At 55.8% G+C, this 22,000-nt stretch overlaps 4 protein-coding genes across 4 annotated transcripts in view; 1 reads left to right on the top strand and 3 right to left on the bottom strand.

The window, feature by feature from the left end:
* Positions 1-2,322: 2,322 nt before the first annotated feature.
* On the bottom strand, positions 2,323-6,900 carry LOC121932924 (transmembrane protein 272-like). The gene is made up of 4 exons (XM_042472033.1): positions 4,969-6,900; positions 4,821-4,871; positions 4,034-4,225; positions 2,323-2,644 (listed from the first exon to the last, which is right to left on the bottom strand). Exons 1-4 carry the CDS (start codon positions 5,129-5,131, stop codon positions 2,436-2,438), a joined length of 615 nt encoding a protein of 204 aa, XP_042327967.1. The 5' UTR covers positions 5,132-6,900; the 3' UTR covers positions 2,323-2,435.
* Positions 6,901-7,076: 176 nt separating this feature from the next.
* LOC121933968 (transmembrane 4 L6 family member 5-like) lies at positions 7,077-13,161 on the bottom strand. Its single transcript, XM_042473948.1, is given in 7 exon segments — positions 7,077-7,516; positions 7,952-8,328; positions 11,073-11,167; positions 11,488-11,558; positions 11,560-11,652; positions 11,916-11,981; positions 12,331-13,161. Coding segments are annotated over 7 exon segments (900 nt in total). The 5' UTR covers positions 12,514-13,161; the 3' UTR covers positions 7,077-7,501.
* A 150-nt stretch (positions 13,162-13,311) lies between these two features.
* MBLAC1 (metallo-beta-lactamase domain containing 1) lies at positions 13,312-15,160 on the bottom strand. The gene is made up of 2 exons (XM_042472029.1): positions 14,906-15,160; positions 13,312-14,198 (listed from the first exon to the last, which is right to left on the bottom strand). The coding sequence occupies exons 1-2, from the start codon at positions 15,158-15,160 to the stop codon at positions 13,419-13,421; spliced, it is 1,035 nt and encodes a 344-aa protein (XP_042327963.1). The 3' UTR covers positions 13,312-13,418.
* A 24-nt stretch (positions 15,161-15,184) lies between these two features.
* Positions 15,185-22,000, top strand: part of TAF6 (TATA-box binding protein associated factor 6) — a 7,033-nt gene continuing 217 nt past the window's right edge. The window contains exons 1-14 of the mRNA XM_042472026.1: positions 15,185-15,379; positions 15,599-15,685; positions 15,829-15,982; positions 16,520-16,576; positions 16,677-16,796; positions 17,326-17,468; positions 17,759-17,836; positions 19,933-20,034; positions 20,156-20,338; positions 20,418-20,492; positions 20,603-20,728; positions 20,981-21,154; positions 21,309-21,515; positions 21,616-21,993. Of these exons, the coding sequence (XP_042327960.1) occupies positions 15,185-15,379; positions 15,599-15,685; positions 15,829-15,982; positions 16,520-16,576; positions 16,677-16,796; positions 17,326-17,468; positions 17,759-17,836; positions 19,933-20,034; positions 20,156-20,338; positions 20,418-20,492; positions 20,603-20,728; positions 20,981-21,154; positions 21,309-21,515; positions 21,616-21,993 (2,079 nt within the window). The remainder of the gene's footprint in view (positions 15,380-15,598; positions 15,686-15,828; positions 15,983-16,519; positions 16,577-16,676; positions 16,797-17,325; positions 17,469-17,758; positions 17,837-19,932; positions 20,035-20,155; positions 20,339-20,417; positions 20,493-20,602; positions 20,729-20,980; positions 21,155-21,308; positions 21,516-21,615; positions 21,994-22,000) is intronic.

Below are 22,000 nucleotides of genomic sequence, written 5' to 3'. Positions count from 1 at the left end.
CGAGTCACCATTGGTCCGCGTTCCCTATGAAGGCGTGGCCCAAGAGGGGCGCACTCGGACGGCGGCCTGCGAGGAACATTCCTCCCCGATTACTAGTAATAGCGCGGGAGGAAGGAACAGGAGGCGGCCAGGGTCCTCCTGCCATAGAGACAGGGAGGGCAGAGCGGCCCGCCCTTTGGCGCCCCAATGGCTTCCTCCAGCCAGGCCTTTTCTTCCGGGGCCTCCGGAACTCCCTCCCGCCGGAGCTGGCCTGGCGCTTCGCCCGGGGAACCTGGAATGTGGGCTCCATGGAGGCGCCGCAGCTGCCTTTAAATTGCTGCTTGAAGAGCCTCGTTCCAGCGTTTGCTTCGGAACATTCGGCAGCTTTTTGGGTTCCTCCGTTTCGCTGTTTGTTGCTTCATTGATTTCGAACTGCGGCATTTCCTGCCTTTGAAGAGTCAGCCGCCTTGAGTTTCAGTCCGTAAAAGGCGGGATATAAAGAGACATAACGAAGGTGATAATGATGATAATGATCCTATTCCTTTGTGTCCAATAAACTCCCAAAAGGGAGAAAGAAGAAAACTCGGTAAGAGAAGGATCCCCAAACAGCCTCCGCCTTTTGCCCCGGACTTGGAAGAGAGACACACTCCATGCGCCCTTCTGCCATGGAGGACGCATACAACCATGGAGCCATAGAGTTAGAAGATACTCCTCCAAAGGCCACCCAGTCCACCCTTCCTTCTTCCACGCAGGATACATACAACCTCCTCCAAAGTCTTGGTGTGGGGCACAGCTGACTGGGGCCCAGAGAGGCCTCACCTGCTCCATCACCCAGGAAGGCCAGCAGAAGACAGTCTGACTGTCAGGACTCATAGGACAGATGCAGTGAGCACAAATGCTTCCTCTGGGGCCTGTGGGGTCACAGCTGTTGTAGAGAGAGACTGGGGGGGGGGGTGCCAGCACCTGGGTGGCACAAATCAGCCAACTGTGCCATGGACAGGTGGGTGGGTTACAGTTGCCTGACCCACCACCACCCAGACCCTTGGGTCACAGGAGCAGGCAGAGGCCCCTTGTTGTAGTGCAGGGGTAGGCAACCCTTTTGAGCCGGGGGCCGGGTTGCTGTCCCTCAGACAAAAAATCAATAATTAAATAATTTTTTAAAAAATAAAACGGGACAAATGTAGGACAACATTTTCAAATGGAAGACACTTTTTTTTAAAAATGGAGGACACGCGAAAAAATTTGCTGATTTAAAAAAAATGTGAATATAAATGCATGTTTCTGAGGCTTCTATAGACAATTGCCCCCCCAAAGGCCCCAGCGGCAATCGGTGGCAGGACCAGGCCGGGGCCGGTCCCAAGGCCTTGCCGGGCTGCATCCGGCCCACGGGCCACAGGTTGCCTACCCCTGTTGTAGTGGGTGGTGGGTAGGAGAAGAGGGAACAGCCCCAGGCAGAAACTCCCGAGGCTTTGAGGCAGCCCTGAAAGGCTCTAGGCAGTGGCCAGCCATGCTCAGTCATCTTCAGATACAAAAGTGGGCCAAGAAGCCCCTTAGATGAGATGAGCAGAGAGGGCAGGAACTGCTTTAGCACAGAGGAAGGGAAAGGACAGACCCCGATTCCCATTTCACATCCTCCAAATCCCTCAAGTTAAAAAAGAGAGGGAGAGGCAAACAAGTCCCAGGCATCACAAAAGGTAGTTTGGTTAGATTTAGCTCCCCATTCCCACCTTAAAAGAGTCAATTTTCAGCTGAAGCCAGATTCAGAATCATAGAGTTGGAAGAGACTACAAGGGCCATCCAGTCCCTTGTAGTCTCTTGCCATGCAGGAACTCTCAACCAAATCATCCCTGTCAGATGGCCATCAAGCCTCTGGAATAAACTCTTCTAGAGCATGGCCACAATGCCCAAAAAACCCACAAACAACTATGGATGCCGGCTATGAAAGCCTTCGACTTCACATTGACTTCACATCCAGCCTCTGTTTAAAAACCTACAAAGACTCCAGCAAAATCTCTGAGGAAGGAGTGTGTTCCACTGTCAAACAGCCTTTACTGTCAGGATGTTCCTCCTAATGTTGACTGAAATCAGCTTCTCCTTCACCCAACATGCATTCTTGTGCCTCTCCCATCCCCAACACACGCTGGGAGGTTGTGGCAGAGAAAATGCCTCCCCCACTTGAGCACCACTCTTCTCACTCAGAAAGCCACAGACCATTTGAAAGGAAGAATGTGTGCATTTGTGGGGTGCAGTGAGAGAGTCCTTTCTGCTACCAGGCAGGGAGCCTGTGCTTAATGCCTGGGGCCCTCCCTCCCAACAAGGCACAAAAGGGAAGTCCTGCACAGCAGAGGCAGTCACTTTATTCACAAAGCGGTCTAAGGGCACCAACAGTAAAAGAGTCTCGCAACAACCCACCCCAAAATGCAGGTGCAACACTACAGCTGCAGCTATGAGTCCCCTCAGTCTCCACTCCAGCTGTTGGGTAGGGAGACACCAAGGATGAAGAAAGTGGCCAGGATGCAGAGGGAAAAGAGGAAGGCCATTCCCAGGACAACATGGAGGGCGGTGGTGACGCCAAAGGCAAAGAGGAAGAGGGTGCGCTGGCAGAAGCTCTGGCTTCCCACTGCTTCGTAGTCTGGAGGATAGATTGAGTAGACCCACACGCTGCCTGCAGAGAACAGAGGAGGAGGAGGAGAGGTTGGCAAAAAAGCAGCTGCAGGTGGAAGCCCAGTGCTCAGGTAGTGAGAGCCTTTGGCCCATCCAGCTTCTGCCATGCCTGGAGATGGGCTGGGAGGGGCTCACAGGCCTTGGGTGTGGAGGCACCTTCCCCATGGTGGGAATGGTGATGATAGTGGTGGTAATGGTGGTGGTGGGAGTTTGAACCCAGAGCCAACCAAGGGCTCTAACACTCCTGCCACAGATGCAGGCATTGCTTTGGGACTAGGGTCCCCTGAAGGGCGAAGCCAGCCAGGAGGTTCGGTCTGCAAAAGATAACGTCTCACAGCTCTGGTAATTCCAGGAATTAGCAAAGCATACACAAGGGTGCAGTATAGGCAGTGGGGGATTGCAAGCCAGGGCAGAAGCCCCATCCTTTGCCTGTATCCCAAACTGTTTACTGCAAATCCACCTGTGAAACCCTCACCCAATCCTACAAATGTGCAGGTGCCTCTGTTCCTCCAAAGGAGGTAGCCAGCCATGCCTCTTGGGGGCATTCATTGCCTTCTCTTCCCCCCTCAAGTTTATGCTGATCCAAGATGGCTACAGCAGGAGTGGGACCTGGGTGGGGGGAGATAATGAGGCACCGGAGAGAGGAAGAGCAATGCGAAAACTGGGAACCCCTGAGGAAGAGCAATGCACAGCGTCCACGCACAGGCCTTTTTTGTGCATGAGGGAAGAGATGCTCTGGAGCATCTGGAGGAGCCCCACTGCAAGAGGGAGAAAAGGAAGGCATGCCACCCCAACCTCAGGCAAATGAAAGACAAGCGAGCTGAGCAGGGAGGGGAAATTCTGCCCTCTTCTTCCTGCTGAGTTAAGGGAGCGCAAACAACCTCTGCCCTTTCAACTCAATCTGCAGCAATGGAAGTAAGCTGAGCACAACAAGGAAAGTGGGAGTCAGAAGAAAGCAAGAGAATGTAAAAGCAGGTTGAAAAGTGAGGCATAAGTGGATTAAAGGGACTGAGCCAAATCAGGACAGTTGGAAGGGATGTGGCACCACAGCAGTTTAAGCCTCTGGGTTTGGAAAGATCCCCCTGGGACTCTGGCTGGCAGGAAGAGGTCCCTGGCCTTGGGCTGGTGTTTGTGTTCAACCCATTTAGTGGAGGCAGCTGGGGTCGGGGAGAGCGAAGCCAAGGTGTTGGCCAGGATGGTTTGGCCGTGGGAAGTCCTAATGGGAGGGGTACTAACCTTGAGCCTGTGGGATGATGCTGGAAGGAGAAAGTGAGGGGGAGACGGGGGCCGGGGGCCTGATGAGGGACAAAGGCATCCCTCTACCTTGCAGCTAAGCTGTGGCAAGGCAGCTGCGGGCACAGAGGCACTTTGCAAAGGGCCCATCACTCACCCGCAAGGAACCAGGCGAAGAAGAAGAGGAAGCAGGTAATCTGCAGAGGGAAGATCAAGATCCTTTGCCACACAGTGCCGGCCCCACAGGGGAGGGAGCCAAGGAGGATTTGGAGGACAGTCAGAGTGCCCAGGATGATCAGGTAGATGGGAAGGAGTGGCTGCCGTGGGCATTGGTCCAAGTAGACTGCTCCTGTGGGGAGAAGAGAACAGGAGGGGATCAGGTGGCTAGAGATCCCTCTTCCCCCAAGTTTTGCACATCTTGCCTGAATCAACCCCAGAGCCTCTGCCATATCCCCCCCCCAAAAAAAAACCCTGCCCCTATGGCACTTCAGGGGCCTGTAACCCAGGAGGGAGGCATTGTGGGAGATTTAGGGGGAGCAGTTCTGGGCTATTGCCCTTCAGGCACTTCTCAACTAGGAACAATGGGGCCCGGAACCTGGAAGATAGGGCCATGGAGGCAAGATGGGCAAAGGCATGGCACACTGTCACCACTGGGGCTGATGAGCCAATAAAGGAGCTCTGTGTATGTTGGGTCATAGCTCCACCATACCCCCTCCTCCCCCCAAAAAAGGCCTGCCTAACAGTGGGCAAATGCTTCCCTTCTGCTCCTGATCCCCCCATCCCATTGCATTCCTCCAGTTAGTAGGGAGGGGGCTTCAGCAGCCCAGGCCTGTCCAGTCAATGCCAATGAATGGGGGGCATGTACCCATCCTGAAGAGAGCAAGAGCCAGCCCCCCCCCCCCCCGATCCCTGGCAGCAGAGAGCTGTGGGTCTGCCTGACTCACCCAGGACGAGGCCAGTGATGGGCAGCACCATCCAGAGGACCTTGCACAGCACTAAAAAGGAAAAGAGAGAGGAGACATTGAGTGGGGTGGGATCCACCCACCCACCCACAACAATGCTTGAGATGACCTGGGAATGACCAGTACTCACCCTGCAAGACAGGGTGGCTGGGCATGTCCTCTATGTCCACCAAGAGGGGTGTGGTGACCATCTCCGGCTGGTGTTCTTCGGACATAGCCGCTGGGTGGAGAGAGGGAATCCAGCGGGGGAAAGGCTGGTGTGGGGAGCAGCCCTGGTCGGCCATCATCATCATCGTCTTCGCTGTCCTCTGCTCTGCCCTCCCTCCGGCAGAGTCTCTGGCTTCAGTGGCCTCTGCTATTTAATAGCCACCTGGGCCCAGCTGGGCCCCACCTGCTCACAGGAGGGAATCATTCAATGGCAGCCACCCCACCTCACTTTGGCTGTGCAGGGTCAGGGCCACGAAACAAGGAGAGGAAGGCTGGGGGACAAGTGGGATTTCTTTCCTCCTGGTTCCTCCTGGCTCTCCTGCTCAGAGGGACACGCTCCACCTTCACCCAGGGAGGAGGGCAGGAAGGGTGGGGTGGAGGGCTTTTCTGGGGCAGGAGCTGAGAGAGAAATCAGGCTGGCTTTGTGCCTAACCTGGAGGGGTCTCGGGGAATTTCTTGGGGGGATGCTTGCTCTTCTCCGGCATGGTGCTTCTCTGGGGCGGGGGTTCCTCAATGGCAAGGGTGATGTACTCTGCACATGCTCAGGTGTCTACCCTTGGCCTTCTCATTTCTGCTTCAGCTGCAGCTGTGCAGAACCTGGCTTCTGAGTAAGTCCAGTGCTTTAAGGGCACCAGCTGCTGCGTCGCTTGGGGCCTAGATCCAGGCCTTTCCACTACTCTGCACTTCTAGGCTCTTGTGGTGGGGTGCAGCCCCTTCTCTTTTGCAGACCTATGAGATGGAAGAGCAGCCCCAGGGAACCCAAATGCTGCCCCACATGAGCTGAGAGAGCCACTTGGAGAGGGGATGGGGGCCAGCGCACTCTGCCTGCAAGGAAGCTTGAGGGCCTTTGGCCATCTCCACATGCACTGGAAATGCTTCCCCCCACCCACCTGAGCAGAAGGATGACTGCAATGGGGGACAACAGCAGTGCCTGCAGGGGCTGCCCCCCACCCTTTGCAGGTGTTCTAGTGTGTATCTGGAGATTTTGGTAAGGTTGCAATGATCTCGAGGACGGGGCCCCATAGAGAATGTAATGGAATTGCACCAGAAAAATTCACATAAAAGCACGATGAAAACAAAAGGAGGCTGAGGAAGAGCCGCCGAGGCACCCCTGGACAGGCCACCCAGGGCCTGACCCTGCACTGCCCACCACTTGAGCTGGGGAAGGCTGGTCATGCTCAAAGGGCAGGAGGTCTGGTGGGCCAAAGGGGTCAGCAGAAGCATCCAGAGACCCCATGGGGGGGCTATTGGCTATGGGGCCAGACTCAGTTCTGCCCAGAGGCAGGACAGCCCTGACCATGCCTTGGAGCTCTGCCCCCCTCCTGTAGGAGATGGCACTCTGGCTGCACTGGGGCCACAGTCACTATTCAGTTCCTGCCAGGGTGACTTGGCAACCTGCACATCACATGCTGGATCTGAGCTGGCTCTCGTGTGACAGTGTGCAACAACTGTGACAAGATGACACTCTTTGTGTGCTCATAAGCTCTCATGCTCCCTCATATGTGTTGGTTGACACCCTTGCCCCAAATTAGCCAGACCCTCCTCTGTTGCTTGGCAAATCAACACCCTTCTTGCTCCAAAGAGGCACCCCATGGTAGAAGAAGGGATATCCTGGGTGGAGTACAGGCATTTCAGTGGTGCCCAGGAAATGCCCTCTTTGGGTCTGGCAGCAAGAGATGACCTTCGGCCACCCAGTAGGAGAGGGATGGCACTTTTGGGGTGACAGAAGCAGGAAATGGTGGAGGTTGCTGGGGCAGGGGAGGCTCTAGGTAAGGGCCCGGCTCTGGGCTAACCGAGACGGAGGGAGGGGTCAGTGGATCCAACTCTGCATTCCCTTATGTTGAGGTGGCAGGACCTCCCCCCTCCCCTCCCAAGGGGCTCCAGGAACAGGGTCGCACCCCAAGGGGAACCCACTGATCCCAGGAAGCAAGCCAAGGCCCACACTGCAGGGACTGCAAGAAGTGGAGGGTTTGCAGAAGGAGAGACCCCCAAAACAGAGCCTAGGGATTTGTCCCCGGGGAAGCCATTTGACTACCCCTAGCACACCACCCCGGCCCCAATCCACCTCCAACCCACCAAGGAGGAGAGGCCTCCTCACTTCCATCCCGCTGGTGTCGTCCAGTCCTGCCAGGGCTGAAGGAGCCAAAAAGATCTCTGCAGTCCAGGCAGCCCTTGCCAACAGTTGCTCAGTTTGGGTCTCTTATCATCAGGCGTGGCGGAAGCATGAATCATGGCCAAGAGCACTCAGAGAAGGAAAAAGAAGCCACACTCAGGGTTGGGGAGATATTTTATTGCCAGCAGGGCTTCCATGCTGATATGCAGCTGGAAGGGAGCAGTGGCAATGGGGGTCAGGCATAGGAGCCCATGGAGAGTAGGGGTCCTCCCAGCTGCAAAGGGCAGAGGGATCTCCTGCAAGAGCGGCAGGTATCAGAGGAGGAAGTAGTCTTTCACAAGTCTTAGTTGTAGGTTTCCTGGAGGAAAGACAGAAACCAAAGATGACACAGGAGTTGGGGAGAAAGGGGTGAAGGGGCCCAGCCCATGAAGATTGCCAGTGTGGGGAGGGGGCACCTCTCTCCCCCTCTTCGGAGGCCTGGCACAGATGATGGGGGAGGGGTCCTCCCTGCCCTCTGAACATGCTCAGAGGCACCACCCACTCCAGTAATGCACAGGCTCAAAGGTCCAGCTCCTTCTGCCCACCAGGACCCAGATGCTCTGTGGCGATCTGCATGGAATCACAGTCCAAGCCCTCCCTGTGGCAGATGGTTATCCAGCCTGTGTTTAAAGACCTCCAAAGGAGGAGACGCCACCACTCTCCAAGGAAGGAGTGTTTTCCACGGCTGCAACCCCCTCAGGCTGTCCTGCAGCAGGCAAGGGCACTTGTACTTGGGTCTGTTTGGGGGTCTCACCAGGGTCTTCTCCTCGCGGCAGGTCCCACAGACACAGCCAAAGAGGCCATTGAAGATTTGGACAAGGCAGAGGCCCAGCTCCGCCAGCCCAGCGCCCAGGATGAGAGAGAAGAGGACCACGTTGAACAAGATGACCCTTGGGGGGTCCTTGCAGATGTCCCACATTTCCGCATTGAAGAGGTAGCTGTCCTTGCTGGCACAGAGGAGAGAGAAAACGGTTGGGGGGCAGGATGGGACCACGAGGGGCCATCTGGCACTCATCTGCTCTGCCCCCCTTGCCCTCAGCATCCACTGAGCTGGCATAGCTGTCTGGCAAAGGAGTGTGTTTGCAAGGGGAGAGGAGCCCCCCATCTTGGGACCCCCAGGCCATCCCCCTCCATGTCAAGTACAGCCTTGGCAGCAGGCACATTACAAGTACTTCTCTGAAGGACCCCAGTGCCCCCAAGCCATGCTGAGTCGGTTATTGGGACTGAAGGACTTGCTGTTGTGTGGGATGGGCCCAGATCCCAGGGAGGCCTGAGCTGCTGGCAAGGCTTACTAATGGACCATTCTGGTGGGTTTCTCCCTTTGCTTTCAAGGAACATTTGCCACTCTGCATGTGCATCTGTGAACTGCCTTCTCATGGCAGAGTAGCAGAGTGAAGCAAACCCTTAAATGAAAACACATATGTCCTTCTGAATGGAAACACAAGGGAGAAGAATACCCCCAAGTGACCCAGGGCAAATGCCTGGTAAGCCTCTCCTGGGGGACTGTAACTCAGGGTCCATCCACCTGCAAGTCCAGACTACCTCTAGAAACCCACTGGGTGGTCTATGGCCCTGCTGCTTTTCCTCCCATCCTATCTCCCTGGGAGATACAACGGGGCTCTTTCTCAGCCATGAAGACGTGATCCAAAACAGCACTGGCAATCATATTTCTGGAGGGTGGGCAACCCCTTTGTGGCTAGATTGTTGGCTAATAGCCCAGGGTAAAGGGTTGATGGTATATCTATATGACAGGAGACAGCATGACCCAGGAGGAAGCAGAGGAAGAACGTGCGGCCATCAGGTGATTGCTCTGCTCAAAAACTGGCAGATCAGCTGATCTTTTGCCTCTCTGGCCACTGGGTCTCTTCTTGGTCCCCAGCAATACTCAGCTGACTTGTAAACACAGAATCATAGAGTTGGAAGAGACCAGAAGGACCATCCAGTCCAACCCCCTTCTGCCTTGCAGGAACTCTCAATCAAAGCATCCCTGACAGATGGCCATCCAGCCTCTGCTTTAAAGACCTCCAAGGAAGGAGACTCCACCAAAATGGCTTGGGTCCAAACTATCTCAGGGACCGCCTGCTCCCATACAATCCTCCCCACACACTCCGCTCCTCTGGGAGGAATTTGCTGCAGCCTCAAAGATCTAGGCTTTCGGCTACCTCCCAGAGGGCTTTTTCTGTTGTCACCCCCAGATTATGGAATGACCTGCCGGACGAGATCCGTCAATTGACATCTTTAGACAGCTTTAAAAAGGCTGTCAAGACGGATCTCTTCCGGCAGGCCTTTCCTGGACAGATAATCCCACCCTCAGGAACCCTCTTCTCATGGGAGTCCCTAAGGTCCTCTCTGGAAATTTGAGTGGATTGCTGCCACAGTTTGCTGTTTTGTTTTTGTCTGTTTTGTAACGGTGTGTATGTGTGTTATGTTGTTTAATTTGTTGGTTTTAATCATAAGTGATTTAATAACTTTTTAAGGGGGGGGAGAGGGAAGTTTTTGTATATATTGTATTGTATTTTATTATTGTTAGCCGCCCCGATTGACCTCAAAGGGGCGGGATATAAATAATAATAATAATAATAATAATAATAATAATAATAATAATAATGAAGCTCCAAGGAAGAAGTGTGATCCTCCGTCGAACAGCCCTGACTCTCAGGAAGTTCCTCCTAATGTTGAGATGGAATCTCTTTTCCTGGAGCTTGCATCCATTGCTTCAGGGCCTATTCTCTGGAGCAGCAGAAAACAAGCTTGCTCTCTCCTCAATATGACATCCCTTCAAGTATTTAAACAGGGCTCTCATATCACCTCTTGACCTTCTCTTCTCCAGGCTAAATATCCTCAGCTCCCTGAGTCTCTCCTATAGTGCTTCATGGTTTCCAGGCCCTTCACCATTTTAGTTGGCCTCCTTTGGACACAAGGCTCCAGTTTCTCCACATCCTTTTTAAATGGTGGTGCCCAGAACTGGACACAGGATTATTCCAGGTGAGACTTGACCAAAGGAGAATACAGTGGCACTATTACTTCCCTCGATCGTGACACTATATTTCTATTAATGCAGACTAGGATCACATTGGCCTTTTTAGCTGTCACATCACACTGTTGACTCATGTTCAACTTGTGGTCTACTTGGACTCCTACATACCTTTTACATGTAGTTTCATTCAGTCATGTGTCCCCCATCATCCTATATCTGTGCATTTCATTTTTCTACCTAAGTGCAGGACCTTACATTTCTCCGTCTTGAAGTTCAGTTTTCTCATCTTTTCAGGTCATTTTGAATCTTGACCCTGTCCTCTGGGGTGTTCCTCCTAATTTGGTGTCATCTGTAAATTTGACGAGTATACTCCAGTTCTGTCATCCAAGTCATTCATAGCCCTGTTTAAATACTTGAAGGGATGTCATATTGAGGAGGGAGCAAGCTTGTTTTCTGTTGCCCCAAAGACTAGGACCCAAATGGATGCAAGCTCCAGGAAAAGAGATTCCAGCTCAACATTAGGAGGGACTTCCTGAGAGTAAGGGCTGTTTGACAGTGGAACCCACTCCTTCCTTGGAGTGTAGTGGAGTCTCCTTCCTTGGAGGTCTTTAAGCAGAGGCTGGATGGCCATCTGTCAATGGGGATGCTTTGACAGAGAGTTCCTGCATGGCAGGATGGGGTTGGGCTGGGTGGCCCCTGCAGTCTCTTCCAACTGTACAGTTCTATGATAAAGATGTGGAATAGCACTGGGCCCAGGACAGATCCCTGTGGGACCCCACTGGTCACTTCTCCCCAGGTTGAAAAGAGGCCATTGTTGACTAAAGAGATGAAGCAGCCGCCTCCTGCATGCTCTCCTCCCAGGGAAACCGGCCACATTGCTCCCCAGCTACATACTGACCAATGAGGGAAAGGTCTTGCTGCCCTGCTGTGGAGCCCTGAAGCGTGGCTCTGAGGGCCACAGAAGCCACCCGCTCAGGCTTCCCAAACTGACCCCTTAATTGGGAGAAGGGGGTCTGAAGATCTGAACACACTTGTCAGCCGTGGCTTGTAATTTCCTTCTCATTGTGTTTTTTTAAAATTCATTCTCTGTACACTCTTCATTTGTTGAGAATAGAAAACTGATTCTGAAATGGGTGACTCCAACAAACCCACACCAAGCTCCCCACGTGGCAGTGCCCCAGAACTCCTTGCAGAGGTTGCCCCCCACTTGTTGCTCCGCACAACTCAAAACAGGCCTAACAGTGACCCACCCCCCACAAGAACCCAGCAAGGTCCTCTTCTGCCCAACCAACCCAGGCAGATGCCTTGCTCACCTCAAAGGCTCCTCGCTGTGCTCAAAGGGGCGGCCCCAATCCAAGTGGGTCCCATTTTGCAGATACTGGCAGCGGGGGGCCATGGGCCAGGCCCAGCATGGAGACAACGATGGCGTAAGTGGCCCCCACAGCCCCCACAGCAGCCAAAAGCACTGAGAGAAACATCTGGAAGCAGGCAGGAAGGAACAAGGGTGAGGAAGGGGATGTGGCCAGATCACACCCCAAGGGAACTGGGGGCACCTTCAGCTCTTCCCCCTGCCAGCGCTATGTCCTCCTGGCAGCACCACTGGAGCAAGAGGGACAGAGAAGGCTTGGGCCCCTTGAAAGTCGGGACTTTGACACTGGTGACACACTTCCTCCCACTGCCCCCCCCCCGGCCAGGTGAATAATAGTAGATATGTCAGTTCTCCAAGGCAGCCCAAGCTCACCCCACAGCGGTTTCCACAACATCCATGGCTCCCGGTGGCCTGGATGTGGATGGCTGGGATCAGCACCTGGGGGGACAGAGGACCCATTAGTCCACACTGGAAGGGTTCTCCATGCTCACCCCACCCCATGGCATATCCCAGGCCTACCATGACCATTGCCCAGTTCTTCCTCTCTGTGAGGAGTGTGTGAGTGGCCCACCTCACAGAGCTCTTGTAAAGGCAGATGGGAACGCTCCTCCAGCCAGGCCTTAGAAGAAAAGGGTGCAGATCCTTCCGACTGCCTCAACAGTGAGGCCAATGCCAGTCCTCATCCTCCTTTTCCCCACCTAAAGGCATCGAGTGCCAGTGGTTGCAGCCAGGAGAGGCTGAATCCCCCCACCGGATCCAGCAGCTGTGCAAGACATGGACTCCTTACCATGACACCCCCTCCAACCAGGCCCCCCAGGTAGAGGACCTCAGGAGTCAGGTGCTGGCCAAAGTCATGGACGTACTCAGTCTTCCAGTCCGGGAAGGCCAGGAGCACATTGGCCACAATGGCCAGCAGGGCAAAAGGCCACAGCGCGGCCCCCACCACCCTGGAGCAGGCCCCTGTGCACATGGTGCGGCAGCAGCGACGGAAGGGACTGCGCTTCCGTGGAGCCAGAGCCAATTTATGGGCAAAGCCTGGCGGGGAGGGTGTGCATGTGACGCGGGAGAGGAAGCCACAGAGGGGGAGGGGGCCCTTTCCCACCCATCAAAGTGACACCATCACTCTCCTGAGCCTCATAAATGCCACCTTTGCCCGTGCCAATGGGCAATTCAGCTGAACCGATAATGGCTGCAGGGGCAAGGAGCGGCTGGGTATCAGGAGCGTGTGTGTTGCACACTTTAGCCACGGGGGCAAAGAACACCCCTCCATGGGACTCCTTCTGTGTCATGTCTTCTCCTTCTCCTTCTGTGTCATGTCTTTTTAGATTGTAAGCCCGAGGGCAGGGAACCGTCTAACTAAAAAGATTGCATGTACAGCGCTGTGTAAATTTACAGCGCTTCATAAATAAAGGTTAATAATAATAATAATAATATAATAATAATAATAAAGGGGTGGGTTCATTCTGCTGGGGCCAGCTTCCAAAACCTGAGAGGGCTAAAAGATCCACCAAGGCCCCCACAAAATGCTGCCCAGAGCTGGATCAGAAAGGGGGATCCCAGCCAACCCCTGGGAGGGAGGGAGTCATTTCCTGGCCACTAGAAAGGGTCTCCCCCTCCCTGGTCCCTGTGGGCTCCATTTGAGCTGCAGCCTCCTGGGTGCAGAGCCTCCAGTGGCTGCCAATCTCTTCCCCATCTGAGCTGCCCTTTTCTGCAGAACACAGCCTTCCTTATTTCTGTACCTGGATCTCCAAAACAATTCGCTGTTCTCTTTGCTCCATACCATTTTTAATTGGGACTCTTACTTCAATGGGAACGCACAGGAACAAGAAGAAGTCCAGGGCGGCTTCTTTCTCCTCATGGAGACCTCAAAATGAGTCATCTGGAAGGGTCCCCTGCCATGCCTCCTCTGCCTGGCTCCTTCCTGGAGACCCAGAAGGGTGGCCCATGCCCAGGCACAATGATGTTGGCGATGGCAAGAGCCTGGGTCCGGCTCTGTGCCTGGCGCGCAGGGTCTTCGCTGAGGGCCTGCCAGAGCCCCTCGTCCCCCTGACACTCGAAAAGGTCCCCGGCCACTAGGATGTCCCCCAGGGCCGTGCCCCTGACCAGCAGGCTGACGTCAGCCTGCGTGTGGCCTGGGGTGGGCAGGACCTCCAGGAGCCCCGCATGGAGAGGGTAGGGGTCCCCCTGGCGCAGCCCCGTGGGCAGGTAGCACCCGTCTGGGAGGCAGACATCCGTCCCCACAATCAGCTCCGCCTGGGGAAAGAGATTGAGGTTGCCTGCGTGGTCCGAGTGGCCGTGAGTGCAGACCAGGTGCCGGATGTCCCCAGGGGAGACGCCCCTCTCCGCCAGCCCCGCCAGCAGCCGCTCCCGGCCCCACGGGCCCCCTGTGTCCACCAGGGTCAGGTGTGGCCCCAGGACAAGAGTCACGGTCCCGTCTGCCCGGGTGGATCCGTCCGGCAGCTCCTCCGAGTAGCCCTCCTGCAGCACCAGCACCGCGTAAGGGGAGCCGGGGATCAGCGGCGGCGGCGGCGATGGCCGTAGCGAGGCAAGGAGGGGGGCTGCCTCGGAGGGAGGGGGGCCGAGGGCCATCACATCCGCGGCAGAAGCAGGCTGGACCCTTGGCTGAAACCAACGGACTGGAGCGCAACGTGGGCCCTGGAAGAGAAAGACAGGTTGAGATGGATGGGTTTTCAAGATTAACGTTCCTGCTATAGGTTTATATTAATGGCTGCACTGTGGATGCAGAAAGTGGCCTTCTGGGGCCAGGGCTCTGTGTGCGAGAGAATGAGGAAATGGGAGAAGAGGGAAGGAAATGTGCTTTAAGGCATCTGTTTTGTGCGATGCCCTTTGAACCAGCCGATAGAAGAAGACATCACTAGGGACCCCGCTGTTGGAGGAGATAGGAGAGCCCTGTTTAAGTATTTGAAGGGAGGCCATCTTGAGGAGGGAGCAAGCTTGTTTTCTGCTGCTCCAGAGAACAGGACCCAATGGAGCCATGGATGCAAAAGAGACTGCAGCTCAACATTAGGAGTCAGGGCTGTTCGAGGGTGGAACCCACTCCTTCCTCGGAGGTCTTCAAAGGGAGGCCAATGGGGATGCGTGGCAGAAGGGGATCAGGGCCCTTGCTCTAAGACTGCCATTATCCCTTTGGCCTTCCGCCGCAGTCCATCTCCGGGGTCCCTTCTTCTCTCTGCACTTAGCGAGAGCGAGGCCAGGCTTGAAGAGCCCTATTCCAAGGCCAGGCGGAGGAGGGGCCCCAGAGGCCCAGGGAGGGCGAATGCCCGGAGAGCCAGGGGCTTCGGGGGCCCCAGCCAGGCCTCCCCCGCTTCCCAGCCCAGCGGAGCCCAATGCGGCGGGGCTACCTCTTTCTGGGGGGCGCCGCCAGGGCCCCGAGCCCCTCTCCTTCCCGCTCTCTCTGGGGGCGAGAGAGGGAGACCCGCCTCTCCCGGCCGGACCTCTGCGCAGGCGCAGAAATGGCCCCCTTGTTCCCCGGCCGCCGGGACCGGAAGTCCTGCGCAGCGCCTCCGCTCTAGGACCGCCCTCTCTCTCTCTCTCTCTCTCTCTCTCTCTCTGGAGGGCCGCGCGCATGCGTAGCAGGGAAGAGAGGCTCTGCACATGCTCGGGGGAACCCCTCGCGCGCCATGGCCGAGGAGAGGCGGGCCAAGGCGGCGGGCCAAGGCGGCGGGCCCTCGGGCCCCTTGAGCCTCCTGACGACGCAGCTGCCCGGCGAGTCCATGAAGGCGGTGGCCGAGACGGTGGGCGTCGCGCAGCTGCCCGAGGAGACCTGCCAGCTCCTGGCCGACGAGGTCAGCTACCGCCTCAAGGAGGTCGCCCAGGTGAGCGAAGGGACGGAGCGGGAGGGAACACAGGGGACAGCCTGCCTCGCGGGGAGGGAAGGTTGTCAAGGGAGGGCGCCACAGGAGTGGCCCACCTCGCAGGGGGGCTGCTGCTGCTGCTGCTGCTTCGCACTCTCCCCTCAAGTGGGTCGCCCAGGTCAGCCAAAGGGAGGGAGGGAGGGAGGGAGGGGCAGGGAATCAGGCTCTGCTGCCCCACAGGACGCGCTGAAGTTCATGCGGATGGGGAAGCGGAGGAACCTGAGCACCGCTGACTTTGACTTCGCCCTCAAGCTGAAGAACGTGGAGGTGAGCGGAAGGAGCGCCTCCTGCCCGCCTCGGGGCTGGCCCTGTGGGCTGCAGGCGGCAGAGGGGGGTCAGAGGCCCCGGGGCCGCCTGGCTCTCTGGCCACCGAGCCTTGACCGGCTTCTCTCTCTTCCTCCCTCCGGCAGCCACTGTACGGGTTCCATGCCCAGGAGTTCATCCCCTTCCGCTACGCCAGCGGCGGGGGCCGCGAGCTCTACTTCTACGAGGAGAAGGAGGTGGACCTGAGCGACATCATCAACACGCCTCTCCCCCGCGTGCCTCTGGACGTCTGCCTCAAGGGTGAGGCCTGCCTCCCGTCCCCAGCTGGGGCTGGGAGAGCAGTCCCCAGGGGTTGCCCAACACCATCCTCCCTGACAGCTGTGGCCCAAACAGACTGGATCTGACACTAGGCTGGTAAATGTCTCCAGAGAGAGAGGCTTGTCTCAGAGCCTTTTGTGGATCCAGGCAAAGCAAGGCCAGTAGCAGGAGAAGAAAAGGGAGCCACAGAGTAACAGCTCTGGCATGCCTTGCAGAGGCAACAGCCCCCTCTCCCTGATGCCCAAGTTGGCAGGGCAGTTGACCAGGTGAGCGAGTGGTTATGATGGAGCACCCATCCTCAGATGGAGAGGGATGCCACAAAGATGCCCTTCTCCCCTGAGCGATTGGGGGTTTGCCTTGACATTCCTAGCTCATCTCCATTGCAGCAATGAGGACTAGCTATCCGTATACTCCAAAAGCGTTTTAACTGTCAAGGCAGCGGTCTATCAGTCCCCTGGGCATGGAGGGAGGGCGTTCTGAGGGGTATTTCTCTGAGGCACTTGCTCTTTTTCTTGGTAGCACACTGGCTGAGCATTGAGGGTGTCCAACCTGCCATCCCAGAAAACCCACCACCAGGTGAGTGGCAAGACCCAGTCTCTGTCCAGCTGCCAAAGGGTCCTCAAGGTCCTGTGGGTGCCTTCTTGACCATACTCTGCCCCTTTCCCCCCACCAACAGCCCCCAAGGAGCAACAGAAAGTAGAGGCCACGGAGCCCCTGAAAGCCACTAAGCCTGGCCAGGAGGAGGACGGCACCCTCAAGGGCAAAGGGCAGAACGTCGCATCAGCCGATAGCAAAGGTTAGGCACATGGTAGGGATGGATTGGGGTCAGAGGAAGCCGAGACCTCTAATGTTTCTGGCAAAAGTTGGGTGCTGGTGCCTCATTCCACTTGTGTGAGGGAGAGGGAGTGTCTTCCGGATATCGATCTACTTGGGGCGGCTGTGGCATTTTAAAGTCTATCACAAAGAGAGCAGAATATGATGACTTTTTAAAATTGATGGCTGAGCAATGCCTGCTCGGTTCTGGAGCAAGAGACGTGAGCAGTGTTTCCGGAGGAAAGCTTTTCTTTCCTGCGTTTAGTCTTCTGCGCACTGCAGCCCTGCACCATGGGAGCCAACTAAACCTTTGCTGGTGTGAGGCGGTGCTTTTCTTCCAAAGTCCCCAGCTCCCTATTTTGCTGTAATTTAATTTGTCACAAGCTACTCTACATTACTGTGGAGCCATATTTTGTACAAGAGAGGCATCGGCCCTGTGGTGCTGGGTGGGGTGCTTCAGGAAGGGTTAGGGTTGCGCCTCCATCTTTCTGCTTGTCTTCCTCCCCGCCCAGGCAAAGAGAAAAAGGCCCCCCTTTTGGAGGGCGCACCCCTGAAATTGAAGCCACGCAGTATCCATGAGCTCTCGGTGGAGCAGCAGCTGTACTACAAAGAGATCACGGAGGCCTGCGTGGGGTCCTGTGAAGCCAAGCGTGCGGTGAGGGCCCTAGCCTGACCCAAGAGAAGCAGGCATTCCAGAGAGACCCAGCTCTGAGCCCCATGGGGTTATTTGGCTTTGCCTTCAGGGGAGCCTCATGGATGCCGCCTCTCACAGGAACGTATGGCTGGCCTGCGTTGCCCCCACACTGGGAGGGGAGCATCCCCACTTATCTCTGGGCCTGCCCCATCTCCTTCCCTGGCTGAGACTGGCCCCTGAGCTCAGCCAGCAGGCAGCCCCTTTCCCCTCTTTGGCTGGTGTGGAGACTGACACACACACACCCTTTACAGGAGGCCCTTCAGAGCATCGCCACCGACCCTGGCCTGTACCAGATGCTGCCGCGCTTCAGCACCTTCATCTCAGAAGGGGTAAGGAAGGGACATTTCCAGGAGGCCTGACACCCCCCCCCCCACTCTTATCTTGTCTCTGAATTCACCAGACATGGAGCCTTTTCTCTGTGAGTGGTTGGAGGGCTGTGGGTCTCCTAAGTGGCTCTGCCCCCAATTCTGAAACCAGTGGGATTCCTGGGTTTGGTTCACCAGTGCACAATCCAGGACAGAAAAAGTAAGGAACCCAAAAGGTGATGTATGTGTACATCTACCTACTTGGGCATCAGGAGGATGTCTCCTATGCTGTCTTTTTCCTGGTCCAAGTGTGGGTGCCAGATTTGCTGGTATACCCAACACCATCGACTGAGGTGGGATGAGGTGAACAGCTGCTGGAAGTGGGGTTCTCTGGCTATGGTGGGTTTGGCCTCCTTGCTCCCAGTGGTGGTGGTGGTGGGGAGTCCTCCAGCCAGCCCATCTCTAGTTGTCTTGCCCCAAGTCCTGTGGGGAAGGCACTGGTAGAGGTTTGGAAAAGCATTAGCTTTTCCAGTTCTCATGCCAGCTGAGCAGGGAAGCCAAATGAGATAGCCTTTGTGCTGGCCTGCTCCCCCCACCTTCCCCCCAACCTGATTATGGAGAAATGACCAGGAGAGACGTATTCAGCTCTTGGTATTCAGAACAGACATAAGCATTTTAGGCAGGAGCCAGGTGCTTTGCTTGAGGAGTATGAAGCAAAACTTCTCTGTGAACAGTTTGGGGAGTAAGATTGAACAAATGCAGCCAGTAGTTTGTTTCCAGCTTCGTGATCCACATACTTCCAGTTGTACTTCTACTGGCAGGATCCAGAGAATATTGTCCAGGAGGCTGCTATGGTTCAGGGTCTTTGCCACACTAGAGAAATGTAACAGTGAACAGTGACCAAATTATCAATGGGGAATTTAATTAGCTCAAGGTCACGAGAGGAGGCCTGTTACCACACCTCAGATGGGATCGCCCCTTCGATCTGTATACCAGGAACTAGAAATCCAGAAATGAGGCAGAGGCTCTAAGTACAATCATGTCTCTTTTATTGGAAAGAAGGATTCAAACATACAGGCACATACGCTCACACATTCATACAAGACTCAGGAAATAACGTGGTAAATGTGGAATAGATATTAGGCTTGTCTAACGGAAATGCTCACCTTATGTAGAAGTTCTGTCTTCCAATTTGTGTGTGTGGGTCTGCAATTCTGGTTAAGCAGGCCAGTCAGAGAGAGAGACTGACTTTAAAAAACTGACTTAGCTCTTGGCTACCAGCAATGAATGACTGGCTTGGCTGCAGTGGATGGCTGACTGCAGCTGAGAGTGACTGGTAGCAGCCCAGAGTGGCTGGTAGCAGCAGCTAGTGGCTGGCCGCAGCAGCTCTCTCAAATTTGGGAGACCCTTTTAGGGTTTAACTGGATCTCCAGACAAAGGGGTAATCAAAGGAGACTGTTTGATGTGTATTTCACATCTTCCCCCAAATGTTTCATCTCCCCAAGTTTCCGACAGACCAGGGACCCAAATGGCTTTGCAAATGTTATTCTTTTGATTTACCTGGCTCCCCCTCAATCACAAAGAGAGACACTTCCTTGAGACACATGATAGCATCTTTCCTGAGAGCACTTAGCAGCTCCTTGCATAATCTCATCCATTTCCAGGGCTGGGAAAGGAAATTTGTTTACATATCAAAACCTATGGCTTCCCTTTGTTTCAGTGGGAGATCACGTGCTAGGGCCATATAGCTGCTCAGGTCAAGATGCACTTTTGATATCAAGATGCAAGCCAGGGATTATAACTTAGATATATTAAAAGGTGTAGATCAATGCCTATCAGAAATCAGGATGGCAGGGCACTTGCAAGAGCAAACTGCATCCTGGTGAACCTTCTAGTGGACTCCCTCCCTGCCTTCACTTGGTCCCCTTCATGTTGTGTCCTTTCCCCTTACTCCCACAGCACAGCTGGGGGGCGGGACTGAGTGAACTGGTAAAGGTCAGAAGGGAAAGGGCAAAATGGAGCAGGGCACCCCTTCACCAGGGCAGAGTGAGACCGGGAAGGGCGAAGGGAGCCACACGGCTGATATGTTGGCTCCATCTCTCTCCTTCCCCACAATCCAGGTGCGTGTCAACGTTGTCCAGAACAACCTCGCTCTCTTGATTTACCTCATGCGGATGGTGAAAGCGCTGATGGACAATCCCACTCTCTACTTGGAGAAATATGTAAGTGGATGGGCGGGTGGGGTCTGTCTTGGGGAGGGAGGGAAGGTGCTGCCATGGAGCTTTGCCATAACTGACTGGTTTTATTGTGGGGATCTCCCTCTCTCCTGCTCCCTGGCTGCAGCTCCATGAACTCATCCCAGCAGTCATGACCTGCATCGTCAGCCGCCAGCTCTGCCTGAGGCCCGACGTGGACAACCACTGGGCGCTGCGGGATTTTGCCGCCCGCCTCATCGCCCAGATCTGCAAGAACTTCAGTACCACCACCAACAACATCCAGTCCCGAATCACCAAAACCTTCACCAAGGTGAGGGCCATGGGCCCCGGGCAGGGATTAGTGTGGGAGCCCCCCTCTTCTTACCTTATTTCCCCTTTCCTTCCCTCAGAGCTGGGTGGATGAGAAGACACCATGGACCACGCGCTACGGATCCATTGCAGGGCTGGCTGAGCTTGGACATGATGTGAGTAGTGGAAGAAGGCTTTGTGGCATGCTGGGAAGCCCTGAGGGAGCAGCCTGAGTCTCTGTCCCCCCTTCACCTGCCGCCACCTGAGGTCTCTTCCCACCTTCCAGGTGATCAAGACACTGATTCTGCCACGGCTGCAGGTGGAAGGGGAGCGTGTCCGTTCTGTGCTGGAGGGCCCTGTGGTCAGCAACATTGACAAGATTGGGGCTGACCACGTCCAGAGTCTCCTTCTGGTGAGGGAGAGGTTTGTCTTTCTTTAGGGAGAGGTCAGAAGGGGGAGCCTGGGTAAATCACTGCACCTTTGTGACACAGCTGAGGTGCGTGAGTATTCCAGGATTTGTCAAGAAAGGCATCAGAGTCCTGTTTTCTTCTGCAAGAGTAGAAAAAAAATGGATTGCAGCAAATTGCCAATTGGGGAATCTTCTGCCCACCCATTTGCTCTCTGGCACTCACTGGCCTGCCCCCTTTTCTCCGTTTCCCCATAGAAACACTGTGCTCCTGTCTTGGCAAAGCTGCGCCCACCACCCGACAACCAGGAAGCCTATCGCTCAGAGTATGGGGCGCTGGGCACTCTCCTGTGTACCCACGTGGTTAAGGCCAGGGCTCAGGCTGCCATGCAGGCCCAGCAGGTCAACCGCACCACCCTGACCATCACCCAGGTAAGGTCAGATCAAGGGAGGACCCACCCAGTGTATGATTTCCCTCGGGACTGAGCGCTCTTCCAGTCCATTCTTCCCTCTTGTGGAGAGCACCCTTTCCTCCTCCTGGTCCTCTGGGTCTCACTCACCCTTGGCCCTCTTTCTCTTGTGCCAGCCGCGTCCAACGCTGACGCTCTCCCAGGCTCCCCAGGGGGGCAGTAATGCCTCGCGTGCTCCCAGCATCCTCAAGATGCCCAGCTCCATCACGCTGCCTGTGCAGACTCTTGTCACAGCCCGGCCGGCCACCCCCACCCAGCCCTCTCCGCCGCCGACCAAGTTCATCGTCATGTCCTCCACCTCGGGCTCCTCCACCTCCCAGCAGGTATCTTGGGGGGGTCATGGGGGTGGGGGGGTGCTGCTCAAAGGGGCGCCCCTTCAGACAGTTCTGTGACAGTGCCCTGTGTATTGCGCTCCTTCTGCAGGTGATCACACTCAGCGGGGGGCCCGCCAGCACCTCCACCTCCCCCGTCACCACCACCGTCCCCAGCACCCAGCCCCTGGTGAAGCTGGTCTCAGGGGGGCAGGCGGCCCCCAGCCCCCCGGTCTCAGGAAGTGTCCAGAAGTACATTGTGGTCTCTCTGCCTCCGGCTGCGGAGGGCAAAGGGGCTGGGGGCAGTGGTGGCGGTGGCGCCCAGCTCTCCCCTTCTTCTTCTTCCTCCTCGGCTTCCACTCCACCCAGCCTGGGCTTCTCTGGGGGGGCCGTCAAGCAGGAGCAGAGTGACAGCCCCCAGCCCCCCGGGAGCAGCAGCAGCACCGCCTTGGCCACGGCCTTCCTCACCAAAGCCAATGGGGGGGCACAGGGGGGGG

The sequence above is a fragment of the Sceloporus undulatus genome, chromosome 6 (assembly GCF_019175285.1).
Source record: "Sceloporus undulatus isolate JIND9_A2432 ecotype Alabama chromosome 6, SceUnd_v1.1, whole genome shotgun sequence".
NCBI lineage: Eukaryota > Metazoa > Chordata > Lepidosauria > Squamata > Phrynosomatidae > Sceloporus > Sceloporus undulatus.
The sequence above is the reverse complement of the archived record's forward strand: the minus strand, read 5'-3'. Positions and strand labels throughout refer to the sequence as shown.